This window comes from Podarcis vaucheri (assembly GCF_965113315.1).
Source record: "Podarcis vaucheri genome assembly, chromosome: 10".
Lineage (NCBI taxonomy): Eukaryota > Metazoa > Chordata > Lepidosauria > Squamata > Lacertidae > Podarcis > Podarcis vaucheri.
The window spans coordinates 71,555,645-71,581,867 of NC_138748.1; the positions used below are offsets into that span (position 1 = coordinate 71,555,645).

General features: G+C 41.7%; 1 protein-coding gene across 6 annotated transcripts in view; it reads right to left on the bottom strand.

Annotated features, from left to right (window-relative positions):
- Window positions 1-1,635: 1,635 nt before the first annotated feature.
- Window positions 1,636-26,223, bottom strand: part of LOC309541459 (C-type lectin-like) — a 37,121-nt gene continuing 12,533 nt past the window's right edge. For 3 of the 6 annotated variants that reach the window (XM_082239339.1, XM_082239340.1, XM_082239338.1), the window contains 5 exons: window positions 11,336-11,393; window positions 9,421-9,518; window positions 8,774-8,920; window positions 4,909-5,020; window positions 1,636-1,859 (listed from right to left, as the gene is read on the bottom strand). In XM_082239339.1, coding sequence (XP_082095465.1) covers window positions 1,789-1,859; window positions 4,909-5,020; window positions 8,774-8,920; window positions 9,421-9,518; window positions 11,336-11,393 — 486 coding nt within the window. In that variant the 3' untranslated portion in view covers window positions 1,636-1,788. Of the gene's footprint in view, window positions 1,860-4,908; window positions 5,021-8,773; window positions 8,921-9,420; window positions 9,519-10,609; window positions 10,710-11,335; window positions 11,394-26,223 lie in introns of those variants that run through there. The other 3 variants (XM_082239342.1, XM_082239341.1, XM_082239343.1) reach the window with 2 other exon arrangements.

A 26,223-nucleotide genomic window follows, 5' to 3' on the forward strand; every position in this document is an offset into this window, starting at 1 on the left:
GGAGGGGCTTACAAGGGAAGTAAGCCAGGACTTGACGAAAGCAGCTTGGAATGCTGTGAGCTGAGTGAAAAGTGAAAGCAGCTTTGTTGCGCAGCTGCACACTGAGAGAGAAGGACGCAGAGAAAATGCAGCTACAATCTGATGGGTCTTTATGAATTGTAAATATGCCACTTTTGAGCAAATAAAGTGATATTAGGACAGAAGAAACGTGTGGGACTTGTTTTACTGCCCTTTCAACACGGACGCTGTACAATTCTGCTAATTGCTTTACGATCTACAGAGGCTCCCAGGGGAAGCATAACTGGGCTCCGAACAATAAAGCAATAAATCTACCTAACAAAGGTTATGGGTCAATGTGAAGCGTGTGTGAAAGGGCTTTGAAGCTTTATTTGCTGATCGTCAGTTTGATCGACTGCTGAGACTTCAAAGGGCAGATCGGAGGAGGCTGACGGAGTGGGAGCTGAGAGCCACGTCGTCCGGAGTGCCCAGTTTGGCTGCTGAGTGAGTACTTTTGGAAAAGCCAACAGAAGGGAGGCAATGGCTCAGCCCTGTGAACATGGCTTTGAGTTAAACTGCCATGTCAGAAACTGACTAGCCAAAATTGGTTGCAGTGGAGCTTTCAAGTAGAGCTTTTGCTAGCTGGGGAGCAGCTTTGGAACGTAATTCACCCCACACAGAATGCAGCTGGGAAAGCAGAGGCTAGGAGGGCTGCAGAGCATGGTGCCTTGGCTCTTCCTTGCATCCTCCGAGCCCTGCAGCTCTTCCCCACTAGAGGTGGGGCCTCCCTCCTCCACTGAGGTAGTGCTGCTTCCCACAATCTTTGGGGGCTCTCTGTAATCCAGCTACCCTTCCACCTCTTGCCTCTGAGCTGATGGCAGTTCCCTGACACAGACTGATGCAGAAGCACAGGGCAACAGGACATTTACACAGCGGCGTAGCGTGAGTTGTCAGCACCCGGGGCAAGGCTAGTAATTTGCGCCCCCCCAACCCCTAACCTGCGAGTTGCCACTGGCGCTGCCGCGCAAACAACGCTGCTTGCCCGGAGGAGGATGGAGGCAGAAGCAGCCGCCGCCTGTGGCTGGGCCGAGGGGATGACGGCGGCGGCAGGGTGCAGAGGCTGCCCATGCCCGGCCAGGCGTCGGTGGCGGCGTCGGCGCTGCTGCAGCGGCTGCTCCTCCTGCGAGCAGTGAGCGGAGCGCAGCCACAGCGACGGCGGGGGGCGCGCGCGCGCTAGGGCGCAAGGCTGGCGGTGGCGGCGGGGAGCCCGGCGGAGGAAGGAACTTGTCCCTTCCCTCTGGACTCGCGCCCCCCCCCAGATGTTGCGCCCGGTGCGGTCGGCACCCCTGGCACCCCCCACGCTACGCCACTGCATTTACAAGAGGGGCAGGACTTTTGTATCCTCTGTACACTGTGTCCAGACTTCCACCCAGGAAGTTTGACCCCCAGAAGCGCAATCCATTGTCTCTCAAGACAGAGGAATGCCAACAACCAACAACAATTTTTTTAAATGTTCCCCTTGGGTCAGAAAAGCAATTTCTCCATGACACTCAGGTGGAGATGTCAGAAGTTCTGTAAACCAAAGATGCTATGAATGGACGAAAGGAGAGGAGACAGAGAAACTCCAAGCCCTTGTGCTGATTTGAGAGAAAGTTTACTAGTATCAGAGGCCAGAGAAGAGAAGATCTGACCCACAGGCAGCCTATGGGGAAGGGGTATTGGAAGGCAGAATTCAGCTCCATATTCCTCAAAGGTCACTGAGCGTGTTGAAGCCTCGATAAACGGCTGCCCTCAGTACCTGGAATATCTGCAGAGATAGGAAAGGGCAGTTTCACAGTCACGGTCATTCCACTGCAGGTAATCTAGAGGGGAAAAGAGAGAAAAGGTGTCAGGTGTCCCTGTCCTTTCATGGCTTCTTCCCGCTGAAAGAAAATCTTAATTCAGACCTGGCAAAATGATCCAGATAAATTAAATTGGATGACAGTTTCCACTCCACACATTTGACCAAGCGATTTTTGTTTTCATTGTAATTGACAGAATCTAGGACAATTCCGGACTGCAGCGATTTATGTAGGAAATGGTTCAGTTTGGTTTTGTATTTTTTGTTAATGTTTTATTTATTTCAGCCAAACATAACTGTGCATGAATGTTAGTTTGTGTATGAATGGGTTAAGATCATAGAGGTGTGCTCCTGGGTTCACTAGGTCATGCCCCCTCTTCTCTGATGAGGGAGTAAGTGAAGTCTTCACTCCTTGTCAAGAAAGACATGGCTACATGGGCTCCAAGCTTAGAGCACATGGTTGAAGCTACCATTTTGCATTTACTACCCAAGAATATTCTGCCTGTGTTTTCCTTGCTGCTGCTTGGATAAACCAAAGCAGGTTGGGGCACCTCCAAGAGACTCTCTCTCCCTATCTATGTATCTATCATCTATCTATCTATCATCTCTCTCTCTCTCTATCATCTATCTATCTCTATCTATCATCTATCTATCTATATCATCTATCTATATCATCTATATCTATCTATCTATCTATCTATCTATCTATCTATCTATCTATCTATCATCTATCTATCATCTATATCTATCTATCATCTATCATTTATCATCATCTATCTATATCATCTATATCTATCTATCTATCTATCTATCTATCTATCTATCTATCATCTATCTATCTATCTATCTATCTATCTATCATCTATCTATATCATCTATATCTATCTATCTATCATCTATCTATCTATCTATCTATCATCTATCTATATCATCTATATCTATCTATCTATCATCTATCTATCTATCTATCATCTATCTATATCATCTATATCTATCTATCTATCATCTATCTATCTATCTATCTATCATCTATCTATCATCTATATCTATCTATCATCTATCATTTATCATCATCTATCTATATCATCTATATCTATCTATCTATCTATCTATCTATCTATCATCTATCTATCTATCTATCTATCTATCTATCTATCATCTATCTATATCATCTATATCTATCTATCTATCATCTATCTATCTATCTATCTATCATCTATCTATATCATCTATATCTATCTATCTATCATCTATCTATCTATCTATCTATCTATCTATCTATCTATCTATCTATCATCTATCTATATCATCTATATCTATCTATCTATCATCTATCTATCTATCTATCTATCTATCTATCTATCTATCTATCATCTATCTATATCATCTATCTATCATCTATCTATCTATCATCTATCTATATCATCTATATCTATCTATCTATCATCTATCTATCTATCATCTATCTATCTATCATCTATCTATCTATATCTATCTATCTATCATCTATCATCTATCATCTATCAATCATCTATCATCTATCATCTATCTATCTATCATCTATCATCTATCTATATCATCTATATCTATCTATCATCTATCTATCATCTATCTATATCATCTATATCTATCTATCATCTATCTATCTATCTATCTATCTATCTATCTATCTATCATCTCTATCTATATCTATTTATCTATCATCTATCTATATCATCTATCATCTATCTATATCTATCATCTATCTATTTATCTATCTATCTATCTATCATCTATCTATCTATCATCTATCATCTATCATTTATCATCATCTATCTATATCATCTATATCTATCTATATCTATCTATCTATCATCTATCTATCATCTATCTATATCTATCTATCTCTATCTATCTATCATCTATCTATCTATCTATCTATCTATCATCTATCTATATTATCTATCATCTATCTATCTATCTATCTATCATCTATCTATCTATCTATCATCTATCATCTATCTATCTATCATCTATCTATCTATCATCTATCATCTATCATCTATGTCTATCATCTATCTATCTATCTATCATCTATCTATCTATCTATCTATCTATCTATCTATCATCTATCTATCTATCTATCTATCTATCTATCTATCTATCTATCTAATTTCAGATCGAAGTTTTACAATCACATATCCAACATACAGCATAAAGACAAAGAACCTCCTGAACTTCCCTCCCCCCCTTTGTGGGTCCTTTTATGAACCATTTTCTCCTGCATCTTTTATGATAACCCAACTCCAAATGTTTTACCTCTCAGTTGTATCCCAAATTTGCCATTAAACTACAAGTGTTCTTCCAACCCTACTAAAGATTTTAGCTGTTTACAATGGTTTATTAAGATAAATTATAAATTTCCCCCATTCCTTATTAGAATTTTGGTCTTCCTGATTTCTGATTCTTCTGGTCATTTTGCCATTTTGGCATAATCCATCCACTGAAATCTGCCACTCTTCATCCACGCAGTCGTGGTTTCATACATAAATTGTCTTTCCTTCTCCGTTGGGACCCAAGAGACTTAGAAGAAGAAGAAGAAGAAGAAGAAGAAGAAGAAGAAGAGGAGTAGTAGTAGTAGTTTGGATTTGATATCCCGCCTTTCACTCCCTTTACGGAGTCTCAAAGTGGCTAACATTTTCCTTTCCCTTCCTCCCCCACAACAAACACTCTGTGAGGTGAGTGGGGCTGAGAGACTTCAGAGAAGTGTGACTGGCCCAAGGTCACCCAGCAGCTGCATGTGGAGGAGCGGAGACGCGAACCCGGTTCCCCAGATTACGAGGCTACCGCTCTTAACCACTACACCACACTGAATAGGCAGGTAACTGGCTCGTGAAAGCCTCCCTTCTGCTGACATGGCCAGCTGACCTGCTGGTTTGCTCAGGTAGAAGGTGGCTAGGGACAAGTTCTTCTTCTCTACGCACTCACCCTTGGACTGCTTTCAACCAGGCTACGAGTGGCACACAGTATAGAAGAAGCTGACTGCTGGCACTCCCAAAGGCATATTGTGATACACCCCCCCCCCTTCTCACCATTAGTTTTTAGTTCGGCACACTTCTCAAGGCCACCTGTCCCACTGGGCTCCCCGGGTGCCCATGCAGTGTATGGGAGTGGAGACATGTCAACCCACTGCCACTTGGAGATCTGTAGAGACAGAAAAAGAGACAGGAAATTAAGAGTTAGTTAAATAATTGAGATTTAGAACCTTAAGATAAGTTAAGAAATTTTATTTTAATTGGAATACGGTGTTTTAATAATGATGTTAGAAAACTGCTGCATTTAAATACAAGGAAATTCAGATGGGAGGGATCAGACGAAGTCCAAAACATGTTTATGATGTTAGAAGTTTAAATAACCAATTAATTTGTATTGCTTAGGTGTTTGTTGACATGTATTTCCCCCCTCTTTTTTCCTATTTACTTTTTTGTTAAGTTTGTGATTTTGTTTCTTTCTTTTTTGTCGTAGTATGTGTTATATTTGTAAGAAACTTAATAAAAACTATTTTAGAAAAAAGAAAAAGAGACAGGGGCCTTCACATATATTCCTTCACTCCCTGAAGGAATATATGAAAAAATAGGGTTCCGAAACTGGAATATTAATAGATAACGTGTAAAACGCACAGGGGTAAGCAAGGAAATAATAAAAGAATCAGCTGAACAATGATTAAATTATAACAACACAACAAGATGGAAGAAGGAGAGAGAGAGAGAGAGAGAGAGAGAGGGAGGGAGGGAGAGAGAGAGAGAGGGAGAAATATCAAACATGGGTGAAGGGGAACGAGGGATATGGGGGAATTTGAAATATTATTTATAATATAAAAGCTTTAATATAATATTTCTTTAATATACAGCTTTAATATAAAATTGGGAAAGGAGTACGACAAGGCTGTATATTGTCTCCCTGCTTAATTAACTTATATGCAGAATGCATCATGTGAAAGGCTTGGCTGGATGAATCCCAAGCTGGAATTAAGATTGCCAGAAGAAATATCAACAACCTCAGATATGCAGATGATAAAACCTTGATGGCAGAAAGTGAGGAGGAATTAAAGAACCTTTTAATGAGGGTGAAAGAGGAGAACACAAAATATGGTCTGAAGCTCAATATCAAAAAAATGAAGATCATGGTCACTGGGCCCATCACCTCCTGGCAAATAGAAGGGGAAGAAATGGAGGCAGTGAGAGATTTTACTTTCTTGGGCTCCATGATCACTGCAGATGGTGACAACAGTCACGAAATTAAAAGACGCCTGCTTCTTGGGAGAAAAGCAATGACAAACCTAGACAGCATCCTAAAAAGCAGAGACAGAGACATCACCTTACCAACAAAGGTCCGTATAGTTCAAGCTATGGTTTTCCCAGTAGTGATGTATGGAAGTGAGAGCTGGACCATAAAGAAGGCTGATCGCCGAAGAATTGATGCTTTTGAATTATGGTGTTGGAGGAGACTCTTGAGAGTCCCATGGACTGCAAGAAGATCAAACCTCTCCATTCTGAAGGAAATCAGCTCTGAGTGCTCACTGGAAGGACAGATCCTGAAGCTGAGACTCCAATACTTTGGCCACCTCGTGAGAAGAGAAGACTCCCTGGAAAAGACCCTGATGTTGGGAAAGATGGAGGGCACAAGGAGAAGGGGATGACAGAGGACGAGATGGTGGGACAGTGTTCTCAAAGAGACCAACATGAGTCTGACCAAACTGCAGGAGGCAGTGGAAGACAGGAGGGCCTGGCGTGCTCTGGTCCAGGGGGTTATGAAGAGTCGGACACGACTAAATGACTAAACAACAACAACAGCATGTGATTGTAAATTTAAGTCTGCTGCAACTGGATTTCTTATGGACTGTTCCAATCCTGATTGTATTGGATTTGTGACCATTATGCTCATTTGCCTTCAGTAGCAGTAAAGCTCTGCTGTGTGAAGTATTAATTGCCTCGGGTCTATTTTTGGGAATCCTGCAACGTGTTTAAATTTTTACTCTGCTAACTATCTGCTGGAATCTGCTCTGGATCACTATGAGTAGAATTTCATGACAATCTCAGGGTTGTGGGTTCAATGAAGATTTCTTCATTGCAGGGGTTTGGATGAGGTGGCCTTTCTGCTCCCTTCCCTCTCTACAGTTCTATGATTCTATGGCCTTTATGAATCTAAGCCCATTCTACTGTCGAACAGCTGTTACCATCAGAAAATAAGAAAAACAAAGGAAACAATAGGCTGTTAAAAGATGATACAGAGGAATTGTGCTGCACCTTCCAAAAAACCAACACAACAAACCAGCCCAGTGGAGGACTACAGTCTATTTAAGGTCCCTAAAATTCTTCTATGGCTTGGATTAAATTCTGAGCTGGGGAAGAGCTGCCAATTTCTTGACCTTCCAATTCTCCCCTATTCAACATGATGGAATGTGAGGCCAAAAAATGACCTTATGGTATAACTGAAGATATATCTAGTATGCAAAATGGTATGAATGGAGATATGTCTGAAGTGTGAGCAGAACCAGATGGTACGTGACTCTGAAGAGAAAAGATAAAGAGGTTATTGAGTCAAAGATAAAGAACTATTGAGCCAGTTAATGGACTGGGCAAAACTGGATGGATGAGTTAATGGACTGCAACAAAAGCAGGATGTACCAAATGTCTGGGTGAATTAGAGGACAAACTGAAGACATGTTGAAACAAGCAAGCTATTCATGGAGACAGCATGGCAGCATGACAGAAGCCAGACTGTGGGAGACTCTTCATGAGGACATCATGAGGGACCAGCGTAACAAAGGGAACATTGATTCCTATGAGAGAGGAGACTATTTAAGAAGCTGCAAAGCCCTGGCAAGGTGCATTGGCTGTCCGACTGCAGAGGAAAGCCACCCAACAGACTCTTAAGAAAGGCTGATCACCTTTCTTAGTGGGTCCAACCATCTGGTGAGTATGAATGAGAGGAGTGAATGAGCCCTTATTAGCTCTTACCAGTTAATCAATAAAGGGTTGTACTCTGAAGAAGTCTGTGTCATTCTGTCTTTCTTGAAAATGCTCTGATCCAAAAAGAACTTAGCTGTCGCTCTTATGACAGGAGCACTGGGAAGGAGGAAGTTAAGAGGCTGTAGCACCTCAACAGTGATGGCAGAGTTGCCTCTCCTCCATATAATAATAATAATAATAATAATAATAATAATAATAATAATAATAATTTATTTATACCCTGCCTGCCCATCTGACTGGGTTTCCCCAGCCACTCGGGGAGGCTTCCAACAGAATATTAAAATACAATAAGGAAGGATGGAGTGGCCTTTGTTCCCTCACTGTCCTTGGACCTTCTCCTTCCCTCTGTGGAATTCGATCCTATCCCAAGTAGCAAAGAGCAGGGAATGACACGTCCTGTTCCACCGCCTGAGGAGAAATGGCAATGTGCTGCCCCTCCTCATTGCTGCCAAAGCCTCCTTTACCAGGCATGGGTGGCAGTGCCTGCGAAGCAGCAGGACGGGTTCCAGCAAGTTCTCGCGAGATTTTGACAAGGTCACACATGATCTTGCCAGTAGCAGGCGCTGCTGCCAGCGCCTTTTCTCTTTTGTTGACAGAGGTGGTGTGGGGTGACTGTGGCGGTGCCACCTCTTGGGGTTCTGCCAAGACTGCTTCACCCCACCTCAGGGAAGGGCCAGTCCTGTAAGAGAGGCTTCTCTCCATTTAGTTGAAGAAGTGATGGGGCTACTGTTCTCCACACTGCATGGCAGTGAATTTTCAAATATTTGAAAATTTCTGGCACAATGGCCTCTTCTTCTAACGTAGGGCACACTTTCTTGGTTCAACGGCATCTTCTTAAGCTTTCGATCTGCAGTTTCCTCGGCCACAGAATATGGAGAGGAAGAAGAAACAAAACAAAACAAAACTAGAAGCTTCCTGTACACACCTCACTCGCCTTGTGGGCAAACAGCCCAATCCAGACCGCAGATTTTTTTTCTTGATTGAAACGAATATAGGCTGCTATTGTCTTCATCTCGTGGTCATCAAGGATGGAAGCCAGATGTGCTCCTTGCTTCTGTGTTTGGCAATCTGCCTGAGAGAGACAAAGAGTTAAGGTTTTCACCCTAGAGGGTGCCCTCTTTGACTCCATCCCACCCCAGGGGGATGAATTTCAGTGGCCAGCTTGGGTTGGCAGGATCAGCCCCACAAAGTATCTAAGGTTAGGGTTAGGGCTTCAGGTGAGCTCAAACATTCTTGAGCATAAAGATTGCAAAATTAGAAACGACATCTTTACTTACATCTACTTTGTGTGATATAGACTCTTATGCCTCTATGGAATCAGCACTGAATTTTATTTGATAACAAATCAGATAGAAAGAACAAGAGATCGTTTTGCCAGTTAGTGGTTTGAGTTTTTAAATAGACCTTCTCTTCCCACCACCACGCTATGTACGACACATAAATGCGTACCTTCCTTTTATAATTTTGAGTGCATTGGGTCATGATTACTCCTTGAGAAGATTATTAGGAAAATACTTTGAGAATTTTCTTAGTAGTTGAACAGACTGCAATATTCCAAGAATAGCTTCTTACCTCTGCATCATTCCAAGATAGGGGATTCTCAAATAATGCATAGCAACTTCCACCAAAGAACATCCATTTCTCTGGGCAGGGACTTGCTTCTGCACCTGCTAGAGGAGAGAAAATCTTGGTGAGGGGGTGTAGCAAAGTCATGCCCTTAACTGTAATTTAAATACAATCAACGAATTTCAATTACACTTAGAATCATAGGATCATAGAACTGTAGAATTGGAAGGGGCCCAATAGTCCAACACTTTGCAAAGCGGGAATCACAACTGAAGAACATCAACCAAACTCTGTTTAAAACTTCCAATGAAGGAAAGTCCACCAACTTCTGAGGGAATCCATTCCTCTGTCGAATGCAGAGTTACAGATAGGTAGCCGTGTTGGTCTGCCATAGTCAAAATAAAAAAATTCCTTCCTGTAGCACCTTAAAGACCAACTAAGTCTGGTATCTGAAGAAGTGTGCATGCACACGAAAGCTTATACCAAGAATGCAGAGTTGTCATACAACCTGAATTTCCTGGACATATCTGGAACACTGCAGTTGGTAGCAGTGTCCGGGCAAAAATTGTCAAAATTTCGGGGGGAAATTTGGACGTTTGGCAACCCATGTTGGCAGTGTCATTTTCATCAGCTTTCCATAAAAATAGCTCAAAAACGTCAGTTATCGATGTGATTTTGCAAAATAAGCTCAGCAACTTGGGGCAAACAGCAACAACAACAGCTCAACAACTTTCTGTCTGGATTTTCACTGTTTGAAATATGGCAACCCTACTCAAACAGCTCTTGCTGTCCGAAAGTTAACCCTGATGTTTAGTTGGAATCGCCTGTCATTGGCTTGAGTCCCACCCTCTGGAACGGCAGAAGACAAGTGTGCTCCATCTTCCTTGTGTCAGTCCTTTAGATAGTTGAAGATGGTTATATTTAAGCATTTATACTGAGTTATTTGTGTTGAATTGCTTGCTTGAGTGAATGATTAATTACAAAGTAGAAAATGCCATCCTATACAAGCTGAGTTCAATAGGTTTACCCCCTTAAAGCCCTTAAATCCTGTAACACCTAATTCACCTATGGGCTTATCCACACTGGAACAAAATATGGACCCCACCACAGTGTTGGCCCAAATCTTTTCCGTTTCACATAGAGTAGTGTCGATGGTGTTCTTATCTGGATTTTCCAAGAATCGACCTCTCCTCACTGCATTTAAAAGGGGAAGGTCCAGGACAGCACTGGGGTGAGGAGAACGTCATGTGGACATCTCTACATCAATGGTGAGACCTCCACATTTTCCTCCAGTGTGGACGTGCCATGTATATAAAATATAACTTCTTGTGGGGAAGAGTAGGTCAGAATTCAGATACAGATTTGCTCAACGCTGTGTGCGGAGTTCTTTGTGTGACATCACACAGGGTGTGATGACTATAATGCAACGGCTATAGATACAGGCAAAGACTAATTTGGGAAGAGGAGTCAAGAAGCACTTGAAGGAGGTGGTAGATGCACATTCAAGGGCATGAGGACAATTGGACTCTGTCATGCTTGATCCCCAGTAGATTGTACTCAGGACATGTTCTACTGGTTCTGGATAGTCATTGATAGTCTGTTCCTCCATGAGAAAAGTGATTTGGGGAAAAACAAAGCCAGAAGGACTTCTTTGTTACGGGAAGACCTTGTGTCTGTGGTGTGTCTGGGAGAGAAGTGTTTTTACTATTACCTGCCACCTGATCCTCATTTTAACTGGAGATATTGTGGGTCCAGTGTAGGACCTTTACCATGCATAGTCTATGCTCCACCACTAAGTGATGGCTCCACCACTGCATACCAGCAGGAAGGAACCCCCACTGCACCTGAGTGCCAAGCCATCCTGTTTCATCTTGGCTTGCATCATCTGAAAGAGAAATTGAGGAGTCCAGCTTGGATGTACCTTGCAGGAGAAAGGTGATGACCAGGAGTTCAGAAAGGAAGGAAGCGACTGGCCCCATCTGTACTTGCAGAGAGAAGAAGACGAAGATAAAGGAACACATAGAGACACTCGCTCTCCAGTAGACTAAGTTTCCTATCTTGTATCCAGTTCCCCACCCTATAAGAAAATACTTGTTTTCCTGGGAGTTGACATGACTCTGTTGTAGTCAAGTTTATTCCTCTTTATTTATTGGCTTTATATGCCACTTTCTTTCCTCTGAGGAGTTCCAGACGCTGTTCATAGTTCTTCATCTCCCCATTTCACCCTCATAACAAACCTGAGAGGTTGGTTAGGCAGAGGAGTGACTGGCTCGAGATCACCCAACAAGCTTCCAGGCTGAGTGGGGATTAAAACACCCTTGTCTCACAGGTCCAAGTCCAACCACTTTGCCAAGCTGGCTCTCTCAAGCTGGGATATCAGGGCTCAGGTGGACCTTAAGGTATGCTCATTGTCCCAAAATATTTTAGTTTCCTCCCCACCTCCCTTTTCCCTCTGAAAATGTTTTTCTTTCATTTTTACCTAAACCGGTTTCCCGTTTGGATTTTCCTGGATCCTATTCCCTGGATACTAGATTGATCACTAGCAAAAAAAAAAAAATCACTAGCTTCTGAGACTCCAGGATCCTGATTCCTGGAATGTCTCTCTGGGTTGGCAGTGGGGATCATGTAGTAAGCTTAAACTAGAGGGCTGGTGAAATTTAGGTGTTTGAAATATAGGATTCAAAGAATTATAGAGTTCTAGAGTTGCAAAGGGACTCCAAGGGTCGTCTAGCTAGCTCAACTCCCTGTGAAACAGAAACCACAGCTAAATATTTCCTGACACATCCAATCTGTTTAGGGAAGTTTTTAATGTCTGATGTTTCATTGTATTTTTCATATCTTGTTGGAAACTGCCCTGAGTGGCTGGGGAAACCCAGCCAGATGGGTGGGCTGTAAATCATCATCATCATCATCATCATCATCTCTGTTTAAAAACCTCCAGTGGAGGAGAATGATCCGAGCTGAAACAAAGCTGGAAAAAAGGCTTCAAACATATTCGCCTAATACAGTACCTCTCTCTCTCTCTCTCTCTCTCTCTCTCTCTCTCTCTCTCTATCTATCTATCTATCTATCTCTATCTATCTATCTCTCTATCTCTCTGTCTCTCTGTCTCTCTGTCTGTCTCTCCCCCCTAGATTAAAAAAATCTAATTGATGGTCCAGAGAAGTTTGCTTTTCCAATGACAGTTTGGGATTTTCCTTTTCTCATTTGAAAAGAATGTGTTTTATTGACTCTTAATTTCTTTGCCATGAAATATAACATCAACGTTTGAGATTTAATGTTTCTGACTGTGTTGAATGCACCCGCTCCCCAGCTGAAACACCTCCCCAGCTTTGAAATTTGCCAACTTTTGGCTTCATCTCTGCAATGGCACTGTGATCTAAACCCCTGAGCCTCTTGGGCTTGCCAATCAGAAGGTTGGCGGTTCGAATCCCCGCGACGGGGTGATCCCCCGTTGCTCTGTCCCAGCTCCTGTCAACCTAGCAGTTTGAAAGCATGCCAGTGCAAGTAGATAAATAGGTACTGCTGTGGCAGGAAGGTAAACGGCGTTCCGGTTTCCGTCACAGTGTACCATTGCACCAGAAGCAGTTTAGTCCTGCTGGCCACATGACGCAGAAAGCTGTCTGTGGACAAACATTGGCTCCCTCGGCATGAAAGCGAGATGAGCGCTGCAACCCCATAGTCACCTTTGACTGGACTTAACTGTCCAGGAGTCCTTTACCTTTTTTTTTTTTTAAAAAAAACCCTTTAGTTCCACTTCAAAACTGCCGTGAGAAAATGGTGCCACTGAACACCTCTTCAAGGACTGGGCAAAAAAATAGCAATCTAGGAAAGCTACTCACTTGTCTGTCTTTTGTTCTCTGCTTCAGTTGCTGAAAATCATGGCAACTTTAACTTCTCCTGTTTGTGATCGTTTCAGAGGATTTATAGATAATATTGTGGGGAGTATGGGGGTGTCATGTTCATTATGAGTTTGTAATAATCGGACAGATGCACTCAACCTAAAAGCACACCCAGACCACTTTCCTTTGAAAGCTCTATGGATGAGCAGCCGTCCAGGCAGCAGAAATTGCAGGAAATATAATATTAGAAAATAATGGAGAAACAATTGGACTAGGGTCTGGGAGAGCCCATGTTTCAACTCACCACTCAGCCATGAAGCTCAATGGGTGACTTTGGGCCAGTAATTATCCATGAAATGAATCTGAATCAAGACTGGCTGCTGAGGTTTTAGGCAGCTGCTTAGAGGCAATATTGGGTTGAATGAAGGCCAAAGACTGGAACTGAATCTAGAGAAGGCTGCAAACCTTACTCTGCATTCTGTCAAAATTCTCGTTTATTGATGTGTGTTTATCTAATTCAGAAAGTCAGCAATCCATTTTTGCTAACTGTACTGGCATTATATACCACCTGTACATCATTTTCATATAATTTTCTTTCAAAATAGAGCATTCTGTAAATTTTAAGCCTGTTTTCCACAGTTTTTCCCAATCTTCAAATTGTATATTATGTCCTATATCTTGTGCCCATTTGATCATGACCTATTTCACCTCTCATCTTTTGTTTCCCATTCTAGAAGAATACTATATGCACCCTTCAGCAGCTTCACCTTCCCTTCTATGTCTTCCTTTTGAAATCTAGAAGTGGTGTAACTAAATCCTTTCTTCTTGTCTTTATACATTTCATGTAGCTGCCTATAATGTAGCCAACTCTGAAAATGGTCTTTTATTACCTCATATTCTTTTAATTTCATTTTTCCTTCTTGATCTTTTAATAAATCACTGTATGTAAGCCACTTCCCCTTCTTGCCAAGTGGTTTGAGCAACAAAGCTTCAATTGGTGAGAGCCACCAAGTTGTCTTTGGTTCTATCAAATCTTTATATCTCTCCCAAACCCTCATAAGGTAAAGGTAAAGGGACCCCTGACCATTAGGTCCAGTCGTGGCCGACTCTGGGGTTGTGGTGCTCATCTTGCTTTATTGGCCGAGGGAGCCGGTGTACAGCTTCCGGGTCATGTGGCCAGCATGACTAAGCCGCTTCTGGCGAACCAGAGCAGCGCACGGAAACACCGTTTACCTTCCCGCCAGAGCGGTACCTATTTATCTATTTGCACTTTGAGGTGCTTTCGAACTGCTAGGTTGGCAGGAGCAGGGACCGAGCAACGGGAGCTCACCCTGTCATGGGGATTCGAACTGCTGATCTTCTGATCGGCAAGTCCTAGGCTCTGTGGTTTAACCCAAAGCTCCACCCTCATCCCAAACCCTCATTAATGATTTCCTAATTATATGATTGTAGAATCCTTTATGTACTTTTCCTTTCCCATACCATAAATATGCATGCCATCCAAAACTGTTATTGTAACCTTCTAAGTCCAATGCTTCTTCCTTTTCCAGTTCTATCCAGTCCCTGATACATACAGCAATCCAATTCATTTATTTTCATACAGTTATTTTATATTGAAAGTGCACCTGAGAAACTAAACTCGTGGGTTATTTTGGGTGGCCTACTTGTGTGAGTGTCTTAGAGTATGAATGGAGATATGTATGTTTTGAGTGTGAGTAAAACCAGATAGTATGTGACTCTGAAGATAAAGAGATTGTTTGATTCTGAAGATAAAGAAAGAGGGACTGTTGAACCAGCTAATGGAATGTACAAAACAGGATGGATAAGCAGGATGTACCACATGTTTGGATGAGTTGAGGACATGCGGAGACAAAGAACTGTTCACAAAGGACATGCTGAGACAAAGAACTATTCACAAAGATAATATGAGGAATCAGCGTGACGAAAGCTATGCTAAGACTTATACATAGTGAAACTATATAAAGGCTGAAAAATCCTTGGCACAGCGCATTGCTATCCTACTGAACAGGAGGCTGTATGAAGACTCTTAAAAGAGATTGATCACCTCTTTTAGTGAGTCTGCCCATCTGGTGAGCATGAATAAGAGGAGCGGATGATTTCTTATTGGTTTGTTGTTGTTGTTGTTTAGTTGTGTCCGTCTCTTCATGAGCCCATGCACCAGAGCACGCCAGGCACTCCTGTCTTCCATTGCCTCCCACAGTTTGGTCAAACTCATGCTGGTGGCTTTGAGAACACTATCCAGCCATCTCGTCCTCTGTCGTCCCCTTCTCCTTGCGCCCTCCATCTTTCTCTTCTCATGAGGTGGCCAAAGTATTGGAGCCTCAGCTTCAGGATCTGTCCTTCCAGTGAGCACTCAGGGCTGATTTCCTTCAGAATGGAGAGGTTTGATCTTCTTGCAGTCCATGGGACTCTCAAGAGTCTCCTCCAGCACCGGGACTTCCAGTTGAGCGCGATCCCATCGCAAGCGGGGATTTTCCCCAGTGAAGAATCCCGGGTTTTGGGGTGGATTTAGGGATGCCACAGGGCGCAGTGGCCCCCAGAAATAGTACCTGGAGGGTGTCCAGATACTCAGGTTCCCGCAGAAGCTGAAAATGCAGACCACCCGGATGCCAGGTAACTCCCGGTAGGAGCGAAGAGTGTGGCGGGGGGGGGGGGAGAAGCGGGCTGAAGGGAAGCCATAGCTACCTCCAGAAAATGAAGCCCCGAGCTTGCAGGGGAAGCGCTTAATTCTCAAACGCAAGGAATTTGACCCCAAATTGATTTTAAAAAGTGGATTGCAACATCAAGAAGGATTCGGATACGAAAGAAATAAATACGGAGGTCAGCCGTCATCTGCAATCAGCTTAGACGCATCATACAAGCAAAGCTGGAGAAAGGGAAGTGAGTTGCCGCTAGCAGCTATTGTCCCCCCCCCATTTGACTGACAAAGAAATAACTTTTAAAGAGGATACTGAATAACTTAAGGAGAAACAAAGTTAAAAGGGGAGACAGAGGGACTAAAATTGGAATTTGAAGGTCCTCTTTGTAACTGTGAGAGAAAAGAGAAGAGAAAACATTTCCAGTTTCACTTTTTAAAAAACTGCGCAACGGAAGAAGAGCTTCCAACTCCATTGTTTCTTTTTACAGACGGAGACAATCATGAAAAGGATCTTTTTTTTATTTATTTTGGGTATTTCTGCATATCCTTTTTTTTTGGGGGGGGGGTTATTATTTAGATGAACTTACTTCATTTTTTCATTGGCCACTGCTACCTTTGGGGTTTTTTTCTCTTAGAAAAACTCTAAGTAAAGTTTGACTTATAGACTCCTTGCTTAATTTTTTGAGTCTGGGCCCCCGGTGGTCAGAAGAGAAATTACAACTTGTTTTTCTCACTTGTTTTTTCTGTTCTCTTTGGTTTGGTGTATATATATATATATATATATATATTTGCTTTCGTAGATTTTCACGGGTACAGGAATGCAGGTTTTGGTGTCTTCGGGTGTCTTCCCGTGTAAGAGTCGGGGTGTCTGTGCGACGTTTCGACGAGGTCTCACTCGTCATCTTCAGGCTGGTGCTTTCGGCTTCTTGTTACTGGAACAGAGCAGAATCTGGTGTTTGAGTTCCTATAAATACTGTTGAGGGGTGTGGTGTATAGCCTCCAACGTTCTGGGCGGAGAGGAAGTTCCTAGATTAGTGTGCCTTTTCTTCTTTTGTTCCTTAATTACTTGAGGGATATCTTGAGTGATTTCATGAGTGATATTCTGAATACCACTGGGTGGGTCATTAAGTGTAGATTAGTTGCTAAAGCTTTTGTGTCTTGACCTCTTGAGCTTGTGAAGAGTTTTTCTGAGAAGATGGCTGTGCTGCATTTAGTTGTGCTCTGGCTTGGCTTCGTGTATAGGGGCGAGCTGTGGTTTTGTGCCTTGTGCCAGCCAGATCTGTGTAGGGATTGCAGGGGGGTGCAGCATCCGGAGGTGCCACTATAGTTTGGCTACTGGATGGAGTCTGTAATATGTCTGTGGAGAGGGTCTGGGTTTGGGTCTGGTGTGGTTGATTGGTGACGGCGTTCTGTGTGCCTCTGGTTCTGGTGTCGGTTTTTGTGGGGAGGGCTAATTTCCAGATGTCTGGCAGGCGGGACGTGTCGTCACGCTTGTTCATGTTGTGAGGGTGTTTCTCTATCTCGATGGCTTCCATGATTATTCTCTTGTGGTGATGTTCCATGTTAAAGAGCAATTTGGAATCTGCAAAATTAATTTCGTGTCCTGTTTCTTTCATGTGTTGGAAAAGAGAGGAAGTTTTTTCTTCTTTTTTGACGGCATTCTTGTGTTCTGCGATACGTGCATTTATTCGTCTGTTTGTTTGTCCAATGTACGTGGCTGGGCAGACTTTGCAGGGTATTTCATAGACCCCTTGGTTTTCCAGCTGGATTTTGTCTTTTGGGTTTCTGAGGATATTGGCTATTTTTTGGTTGGTGCAGAAGGCTGTTTTGATATTGTGTTTATGGAGGATTTTGCTGATTTTGTCTGTAGTGCCCTTGATATAAGGAAGGAGGGCCATGCCATTGTTTTCTTCTGTGTCTTGGTTTTTGGGGGGTGTTTCTTTTTGGATTAGCTTCGTAACCCTGTTTTTCTGGTATCCATTGGCGATTAACACATTTGAGAGATTCTGTAACTCAGTTGTCAAGTGGTCTTTGTCAGCCAGGCGTTTGGTTCTGGAGATGAGAGTCTTGGCTACGGAGTTTATTTGTGCAGGGTGGTGGTGTGATTGTGCATGTAAGTAGCGGTTGGTGTGTGTTTTTTTCCGGTAGATAGTGTGTCCTAGGGAGCCATCAGGTTTTTTGTAGATTAGGACGTCAAGAAAGGGCAGTTGGTTGTTGTCTTCTATTTCCATAGTGAATTGTATTTTGGGGTGTAGGCTGTTGAGATGTGTGAGGAAGCTATCTAGTTTTTCTTTCCCGTGTGGCCAAATTACAAAGGTGTCGTCAACATATCTGAGCCAAAGTTTGGGTTTGTGTTCTGACTTGTCTAAAGCATTGGTTTCAAAGTGTTCCATGTACAAATTTGCGATGACCGGTGAGAGGGGTGATCCCATAGGTGCTCCTTCTATCTGTTTGTATCTTTGTCCATTGTGGATGAAGTACGTGTTGGTTAGGCAGTGGTTGGTCAGGTCCAGGATGTATTTGGGGGGGTTGTATTTGTTTTGAATGGCTGTTTTGAATGGTTGATTGGTGACGGCGTTCTGTGTGCCTCTGGTTCTGGTGTCGGTTTTTGTGGGGAGGGCTAATTTCCAGATGTCTGGCAGGCGGGACAGATCTGGCTGGCACAAGGCACAAAACCACAGCTCGCCCCTATACACGAAGCCAAGCCAGAGCACAACTAAATGCAGCACAGCCATCTTCTCAGAAAAACTCTTCACAAGCTCAAGAGGTCAAGACACAAAAGCTTTAGCAACTAATCTACACTTAATGACCCACCCAGTGGTATTCAGAATATCACTCATGAAATCACTCAAGATATCCCTCAAGTAATTAAGGAACAAAAGAAGAAAAGGCACACTAATCTAGGAACTTCCTCTCCGCCCAGAACGTTGGAGGCTATACACCACACCCCTCAACAGTATTTATAGGAACTCAAACACCAGATTCTGCTCTGTTCCAGTAACAAGAAGCCGAAAGCACCAGCCTGAAGATGACGAGTGAGACCTCGTCGAAACGTCGCACAGACACCCCGACTCTTACACGGGAAGACACCCGAAGACACCAAAACCTGCATATATATATATATATATATATATATATATATATATACCCTTCAGAAGGGCTTTGGCTTTTCTGGTTTTTTTCCCTATTTCCTCATTACTGGGCTTTTGCAGAGGAGTATTTGCTTGGATCTTCTTCATTTGGACATAAGTGTAAGGATTATATTACCCTTTATTTGGATATAAACATTTGGATATTATTTTTTATGTGGAGATCACTTTTTAAATTTTTAAATCTTCTTTGGTATAATTAAGAGGCTAAAGTGGATTATAAAACTAAATTGGATTATAAATCTAAACTGGATTACAATTTGATCACAACCTGATTATAAAGGTTTTGAAAGGAATAGCCTAATTGGTGGCAGAAGATTTTAAACTTTAAACTTTGATTTTTAGGAGTAGAATAAACTTTTTTTTGGCGGCACAGCTGGAACAAAACTGGATTAAAAATTTGATTAGAAATGGAGTTCTAAGATTTCAAAAGGAATAGCCTAATTGGTGGCAAGAAGAACATATTCATTTGGTTTGGGTTTTAAGTTTTCACTTTTTCTAAGTTTAAGGATCCGACTGGGCCGAAGATAATTGGACATTAAAGTGAAGATTTGAAATTAGAATTAATAAAGGACTAAATTACAAATTTAAAAAGATATTGAATACCAAACTTGAAGTTAATTGGATATATTTATACCTTGGGCAAGGTTTATATAAGGTTGTGTAGTAAGTGGTGGTGAGAATTTATTTTCATAAATTCAATTTGGATTATTATGTGAGAAGTGTTTAAAGCATATTTGTGGAAATGTCTCATCAACCAAAGAAAGGAGGAGAGGGGGGAACACCAGTAGATAGAAGAGGATCAAAACAAGAATCAGACATCAAGGGATAAATATTAAAAATGTTTGCAGAAATCAGGCAAAGCGAAAAGCACTTAGAAGAAAAATTAGAACAAGTGGATACGAGAATTGGAAAAATGGATAAAAAAATTGATGAGACTGTAAACAAGCTGAAAGGTCAAATTAAAGAGGTAGACAAGAACTGAAATGAAGGAAGTGAAGCGTGAGGAAGAGAAAATCAAAGTGGGACTATCGGAAATCAACAAGTCACAGGAGGAGATATGGGATGCAATTGCCATGAACGAATTGAGGCAGAGGGAAGTGAACCTCAGGCTGAGAGCTGTGCCTGAGGTTCAAGGAGAGAACATTAGAAAGAAATTAACAACAAAGATAGCACAATGCTTAGAGTTACAAAATGAAGAGGTTGCGAGAACAGTGCAAAATGCATTTCGGATGAGAGTAAGAACAACAAAGTCAAGGAAAGTTCCAGGAGATTGCCTAATTACTTTTAAAGATAGAGAAATGAGAAATTTGATACTTCAAAAAAATAGATAAAAAAGACTAAATATCGATGGGAACCATATAATCACCTTTAAAGACATCCCAATTAGATTGTTGAAAGAAGAGACCCATATAAACCACTGGTGCAAATTCTTAAGAAGAACAAGATTGAATTTAAATGGGAATTCCCGCAGGGGATTTCCTTTTTTTATAAAAGCAAGAAGCACAGACTTATTAGCCCTGAGGAAGTGGGTAAATTCCAGAGAAGATACAAGGAATTAACAGAAGAAGAGGAAGAAGTGAAAGGAGCAGTTGGAGGAGTAGATCCCCTAGGGGGGAAGCATTTGGAAGAGAAGAAGGAGGAGAATGGGGAAAAGACGGAGGAGGAGGAGGAGGAGGAAGAAGAAGAAGAAGAAGAAGAAGAAGAAGAAGAAGAAGAAGACGTTGACAGATTATAAAAAATAATAATTTAAATTAATTTATTTAGGAGTTCACTATGGCGCTGAAACTATGGAATTGGAATATTAATGGAATGAATGACAGGAAAAAAACGAAATAAAATTGAACAATATTTAAAAAGGAAAAATTTGGACATTATTTGTTTGCAAGAGACACATGTGGCAAGAAAACACAGGAAAATGTTGATTAATAAAAGATTAGGAAATGAATTCATATCTTCTGACAAAGGGGAAAAGAGAGGGGTTGTATTATATGTAAGAAACAAAATTGAAGCCCAGCAATTTTTTAAGGATGAAGAAGAAAGAATTATTGCTGTCCAGATCAAATGGCAAGGTGAAAAATTAATAATTGTCGGGATCTAAGCACCTAATGGAAATAAGACTGATTTTTACAAAAATTTGGAAGAAAGACTGTTTGAATACATGGATCAAAAAATTATAGTAATGGGAGACGTGAATGGAGTAGTTTCAATGGAAATGGATAGGTTAAGAGATAAAGAAGTTAGCAAAGAAGGAAAACTACCTAAGACTTTCTTTTCGATGATGAAGAATTGTAATTTAATTGATATTTGGAGACTCAGACATCCACTAGAGAAACAGTTTACATTTTATTCGGAACCAAATCAGTCAATGTCAAGAATAGATCAAATTTGGGTCTCAGACGAACTAACTCCAAGAATTCTGCAAATTGAAATCCAGCCAAGAGTGATCTCAGATCACAGTCCAATAAAATTGGAGATTAAAGGCTACGAAGAAAGAACATTTAGATGGAGAATTAATAACTACCTCTTAGATGACCAAAAAATTTTACAGGATGCACAAAAGAAGCTGGTGGAATATTTTGTGGACAATTGTAATAAAGGTACAAAGTTGAGTACAGTTTGGGATGCAAGTAAGGCGGTAATGAGAGGATTCTTCATTCAACAGAACACAATCAGAAATAAGCACAGAGAGAAGGGCAAGAAGGAAATCTTAAAACAAATAATGGACAATGAACAAAAATTAATCAAGAAACCTAACAACTCAAAAATAAAACAAAATATCAAAGTTTTGCAAACGCAATTTGCAATGATAATAAACAAAGAGGTGGAATGGAACATTAATAAGTTAAGACAAAGAAACTTTGAGTTTGCTAATAAGTCAGGCAAATGGCTACCGTGGCAAATTAAGAAAAGAAAGGAACAAAACACAATCAATAAAATTATTGTGGATGGAGAAGAGATAGAAAACCCAAAAGGCATCAGAAAAGGATTCTTGGACTTTTATAGTCATTTGTACAGAAATAGAGAAAAGAATAATATGAGGAAATTAGAAAGATATCTAAAAGAAAAAAAGGTGCAAAAGATCCCGACAGAAAAGAAAGACAGACTGGACGCCCCAATTGAGAATGAGGAAATAATAGAGGTCATAAAAGAATTTTAAAAAGGAAAGGCCTTTAAAAAGGAAAGGACCAGATGGATTGGAGATAAGATGGCGGCGCGTGTAGATGCTGCGGCTGGTTGTTCCTCAACTCAGAATTTGGCTTTTTTGTCCTGCCAAAATAGACTTGTTTATAGTCGGCAGGACATGTTATCTATTCGGCTACGGAGTGAGTGCTGCACAAATTGTGAGTGTCTCCGCATCTGCAAGGAAGATTTTTTGACTTCAAAGAACTGGGGAGTAAAGAGACACAGGAGAGACCGTAAACAGAAGAGAGGCTGTAGAGGAGGAAGGTGATTAAGGCAATTAAGGTTGAAGACACAACATTATAATCTACCGCTTCCCAGCATTTTCTATGCGAATGTGAGATCTTTGGTGAATAAGCTGGAGGAATGGAAATTGTGGATAGCAACGGAGAAAACTGTGAGTGAATGCTGTCTTCTGCTGCTTACAGAAACTTGGCTGACACCAATTATTCCTGACTCAGCCATAGAACTAACAGGCTATACAGTGTTCTGCCATGATAGAACAGAGGACTCTGGTAAAAGAAGGGGGGAGGTTTGTGTGCATACGTGAATAACAGCTGGTGCACAAACCACGCTGTCATAGCTAGCTATTGCTCCCCAACTGTGGAATTTATGACGCTTAAATGCAGACCTATATATCTCCCCCGAGAATTTACAGCAGTACTGATAACTATAGTATACATTGCACCTGATGCGAACATCAATGAGGCAATGGGTCTTTTGCATGATGCCATCAGCAGACAACAAGGCAAGTATCCCGAGGCTGCATTTCTTGTATGAGGGGATTTCAACCAGGCAGATTTGAAAGTGGTCCTACCTAAATTCTATCAACACATAAAGTGTGCAACCAGGGGAGAAAGGACTCTGGACAGGCTGTATACAAATGTCAAACAGGCCTATAAGGCCGAACCATTGGCACATCTAGGTCAATCTGATCATGTGTCCCTGCTCCTGACTCCTGAATATATTCCATTGAGGAAACAGACTCCAGCTATAAAGAGGGATATTACAATATGGCCAGCTGAAGCATCCCAACAACTACAAGACTGTTTTCATGACACCGATTGGGAGGTATTCGCCCAACAGGATGTAGAGACTCATATTGAGCAAGTGTTGGACTATATTAGGTTCTGCACTGACAATGTAACACGGAGGAGCCGGATAAAGATCTACCCAAACAGGAAGCCCTGGATGACAAGGGAGGTCCAGGGGTTGCTAAAGGCAAGAAATACTGCTTTCAGAAGTGGAAATAAGTCGCTGTAAAGCTTAGCTAGAGCCGACCTAAAGAGAGGTATCCGTGTAGCAAAGGAGGCGTATAGACAGCGGCTGGAGAATCATCTACAAAGTAACAACACCAGGCAGGTGTGGCAAGGTGTACAAGAATTAACAGGGTATAAATCCAAGGACTCCCTGGCAGACGAGGGAGGGGCATCCCTCACAGAGGATTTGAACGCCTTTTTTGCCCGTTTTGAAGTAACATCTGCAGCAACACCTGCTGAGGCTTTACCAACACCACCACCACTCCCTGTGAAGGCTTTGCCATCATCACCACCATTACCATCATCAGTACAAAGGAATGTAGTAGTCTCTGTGGAGAAAGAAGAGATGAGGAAGGTGTTGAAGGGAATCAACCCAAGGAAAGTCACAGGGCCAGATGGGGTAGCTGGAAGGGTATTGAGAGACTGTGCAGATCAACTAGCAGGAGTTTTCACTGGGATTTTAAATCGATCCCTAGCCCAGGCTATTGTTCCATCCTGCCTAAAGTCCTCTATTATTGTTCCAATAGCAAAAAAATCTAACCCGGAAGATCTGAATGATTTTCGTCCAGTAGCACTCACACCTATAATCATGAAGTGCTTTGAAAAGCTGGTACAAAATTACGTCATTGCCTGCCTACCAGAGGGACTGGACACATTCCAATTTGCTTATAAAGCGAAAAGATCGACAGAGGACGCTGTGGCGATTGCCCTCCATGTTGTCCTTGCACATTTGGAGCAGCGAGGGGGTTGTGCCAGACTGTTTTTTTTAGATTTCAGCTTGGCATTTAATACCATTCTACCACAACGTCTGATGTCTAAACTGGAAGATCTGGGGCTTCCGTTATCACTTTGTGGGTGGATACTGGACTTTTTGTCAGACCGCCCCCAGAGGGTTCGGTTGGGCCCTTATACCTCTAATATGCTTAAGACTAACACAGGAACACCACAGGGATGCGTACTCAGTCCGCTCCTTTATACTCTCTACACGTACGATTGTGTCGCTACTCACCCTAGTAATAGGGTTGTCAAATTTGCAGATGACGCAACCGTGATTGGGCTCATCTCTGAAAGGGAGGGTGAAACGGATTATAGAGATGACGTGGAGCGGCTGACAGAGTGGTGCAGAGCTAACAACTTGCTCATAAATACAAGGAAGACAAAGGAGCTTGTGGTGGACTTCAGGAGACAGAAGAGCAACATCCAGCCACTTTTGATTGATGGGGTCTGTGTGGAGAGGGTAACAACGTTCAGATTTTTGGGCATTGAATTACAAGAGGATCTGTCCTGGAGTGTCAACACAAGGGGGCTTGTGAAGAAGGCGCAGCAGAGACTGTACTTTTTGAGAATACTAAGGAAAAACCATCTTCCGCAGAAACTGCTACTTGCCTTCTATCACTGTGCCATTGAGAGCGTGCTCACTTATGGCTTATGTGTGTGGTACGGAAGCTGTACTACCCAGGACAGGTTGGGGTTGTGCAGGGTTGTTAAGGCAGCAGAGAGCATTGTTGGCTGCCCACTCTCCACCTTAGAGCAGATTTATGCCACAAAGTGCCATAGGAAGGCACTGGACATAGTAAAAGATCCATCGCATCCTGGTCACTGTCTCTTCGAGCTCCTGCCGTCGGGACGGAGATACAGGACGATGAAGACAAGAACGAGCCGTTTTAAGAACAGCTTCTTCTCCAGAGCGATCTTGGCCCTGAATGGGAAGCCCGGACTTTGAAAGTCATCTAATCTCCCTTGCTGTATTATACTGTATTGTTTAATTAGTGTTTTTATGGAGCAGTCAAGTAATTTCGTTTTCCCCGAAGGGGGCAATGACAATAAAGATATTATTATTATTATTATTATTATTATTATTATTATTATTATTTACGTCAAGTTATTATAAAGAATTGAGGCATACCCTGACAGTGGCACTGAAAGAAGTAATGAATAACATCTTGAAGGAAAAAGATATTCCAGAATCTTGGAAAGATGCCTTTATTTCACTAATTCCTAAGCAAGAACTACAGGCCGATTTCATTGTTGAACACAGACTATAATTTTTTTTCAGGAATATTAGCAAAAAGAATGAAAAAGGTTTTGCAAGAAATTATTCATGAAGATCAAGCAGGCTTTCTTCCAGGCAGACAGATGAAGGATAATGTTAGAAATATAATTAATACTTTGGAGTATCTGACTGCCAGGAATGAGAAACAAGCCATATTGATGTTTGTGGATGCAGAAAAGGCCTTTGATAATATATCATGGGAATTCATGCTGAAAAATTTAGAGTGTATGGAGGTGGGGAATGATTTTTATAATGGAATAAGGGCGATTTATACAGAACAGAGAGCAAAATTGATTGTGAACAATGTAATTACGGAAGAAGTAAAGATATCGAAAGGTACAAGGCAGGGATGTCCTCTTTCGCCATTGCAATTTATAAAGGTCCTGGAAGGCCTTTTGAGCTCAATTAGACAAAATGAATTAATAAAAGGGGTGACAGTAGGTCAGAATGAATATAAAAGCCTTTACAGACGATCTGGTAATAACGATAGAAGATCCGTTAAAAAGTTTAAATGAGGTGTTGGAGGAGATTGAGCAATTTGGTAAAGTGGCTGGGTTTATATTAAAGAAGAAAAAGAAACTAAGGTAATTGTAAAAAATATGGATCATAGTGTAATAGAAACAATGCAACAAAAAACAGGGATCAAAGTGGCGAAGAAAGTAAA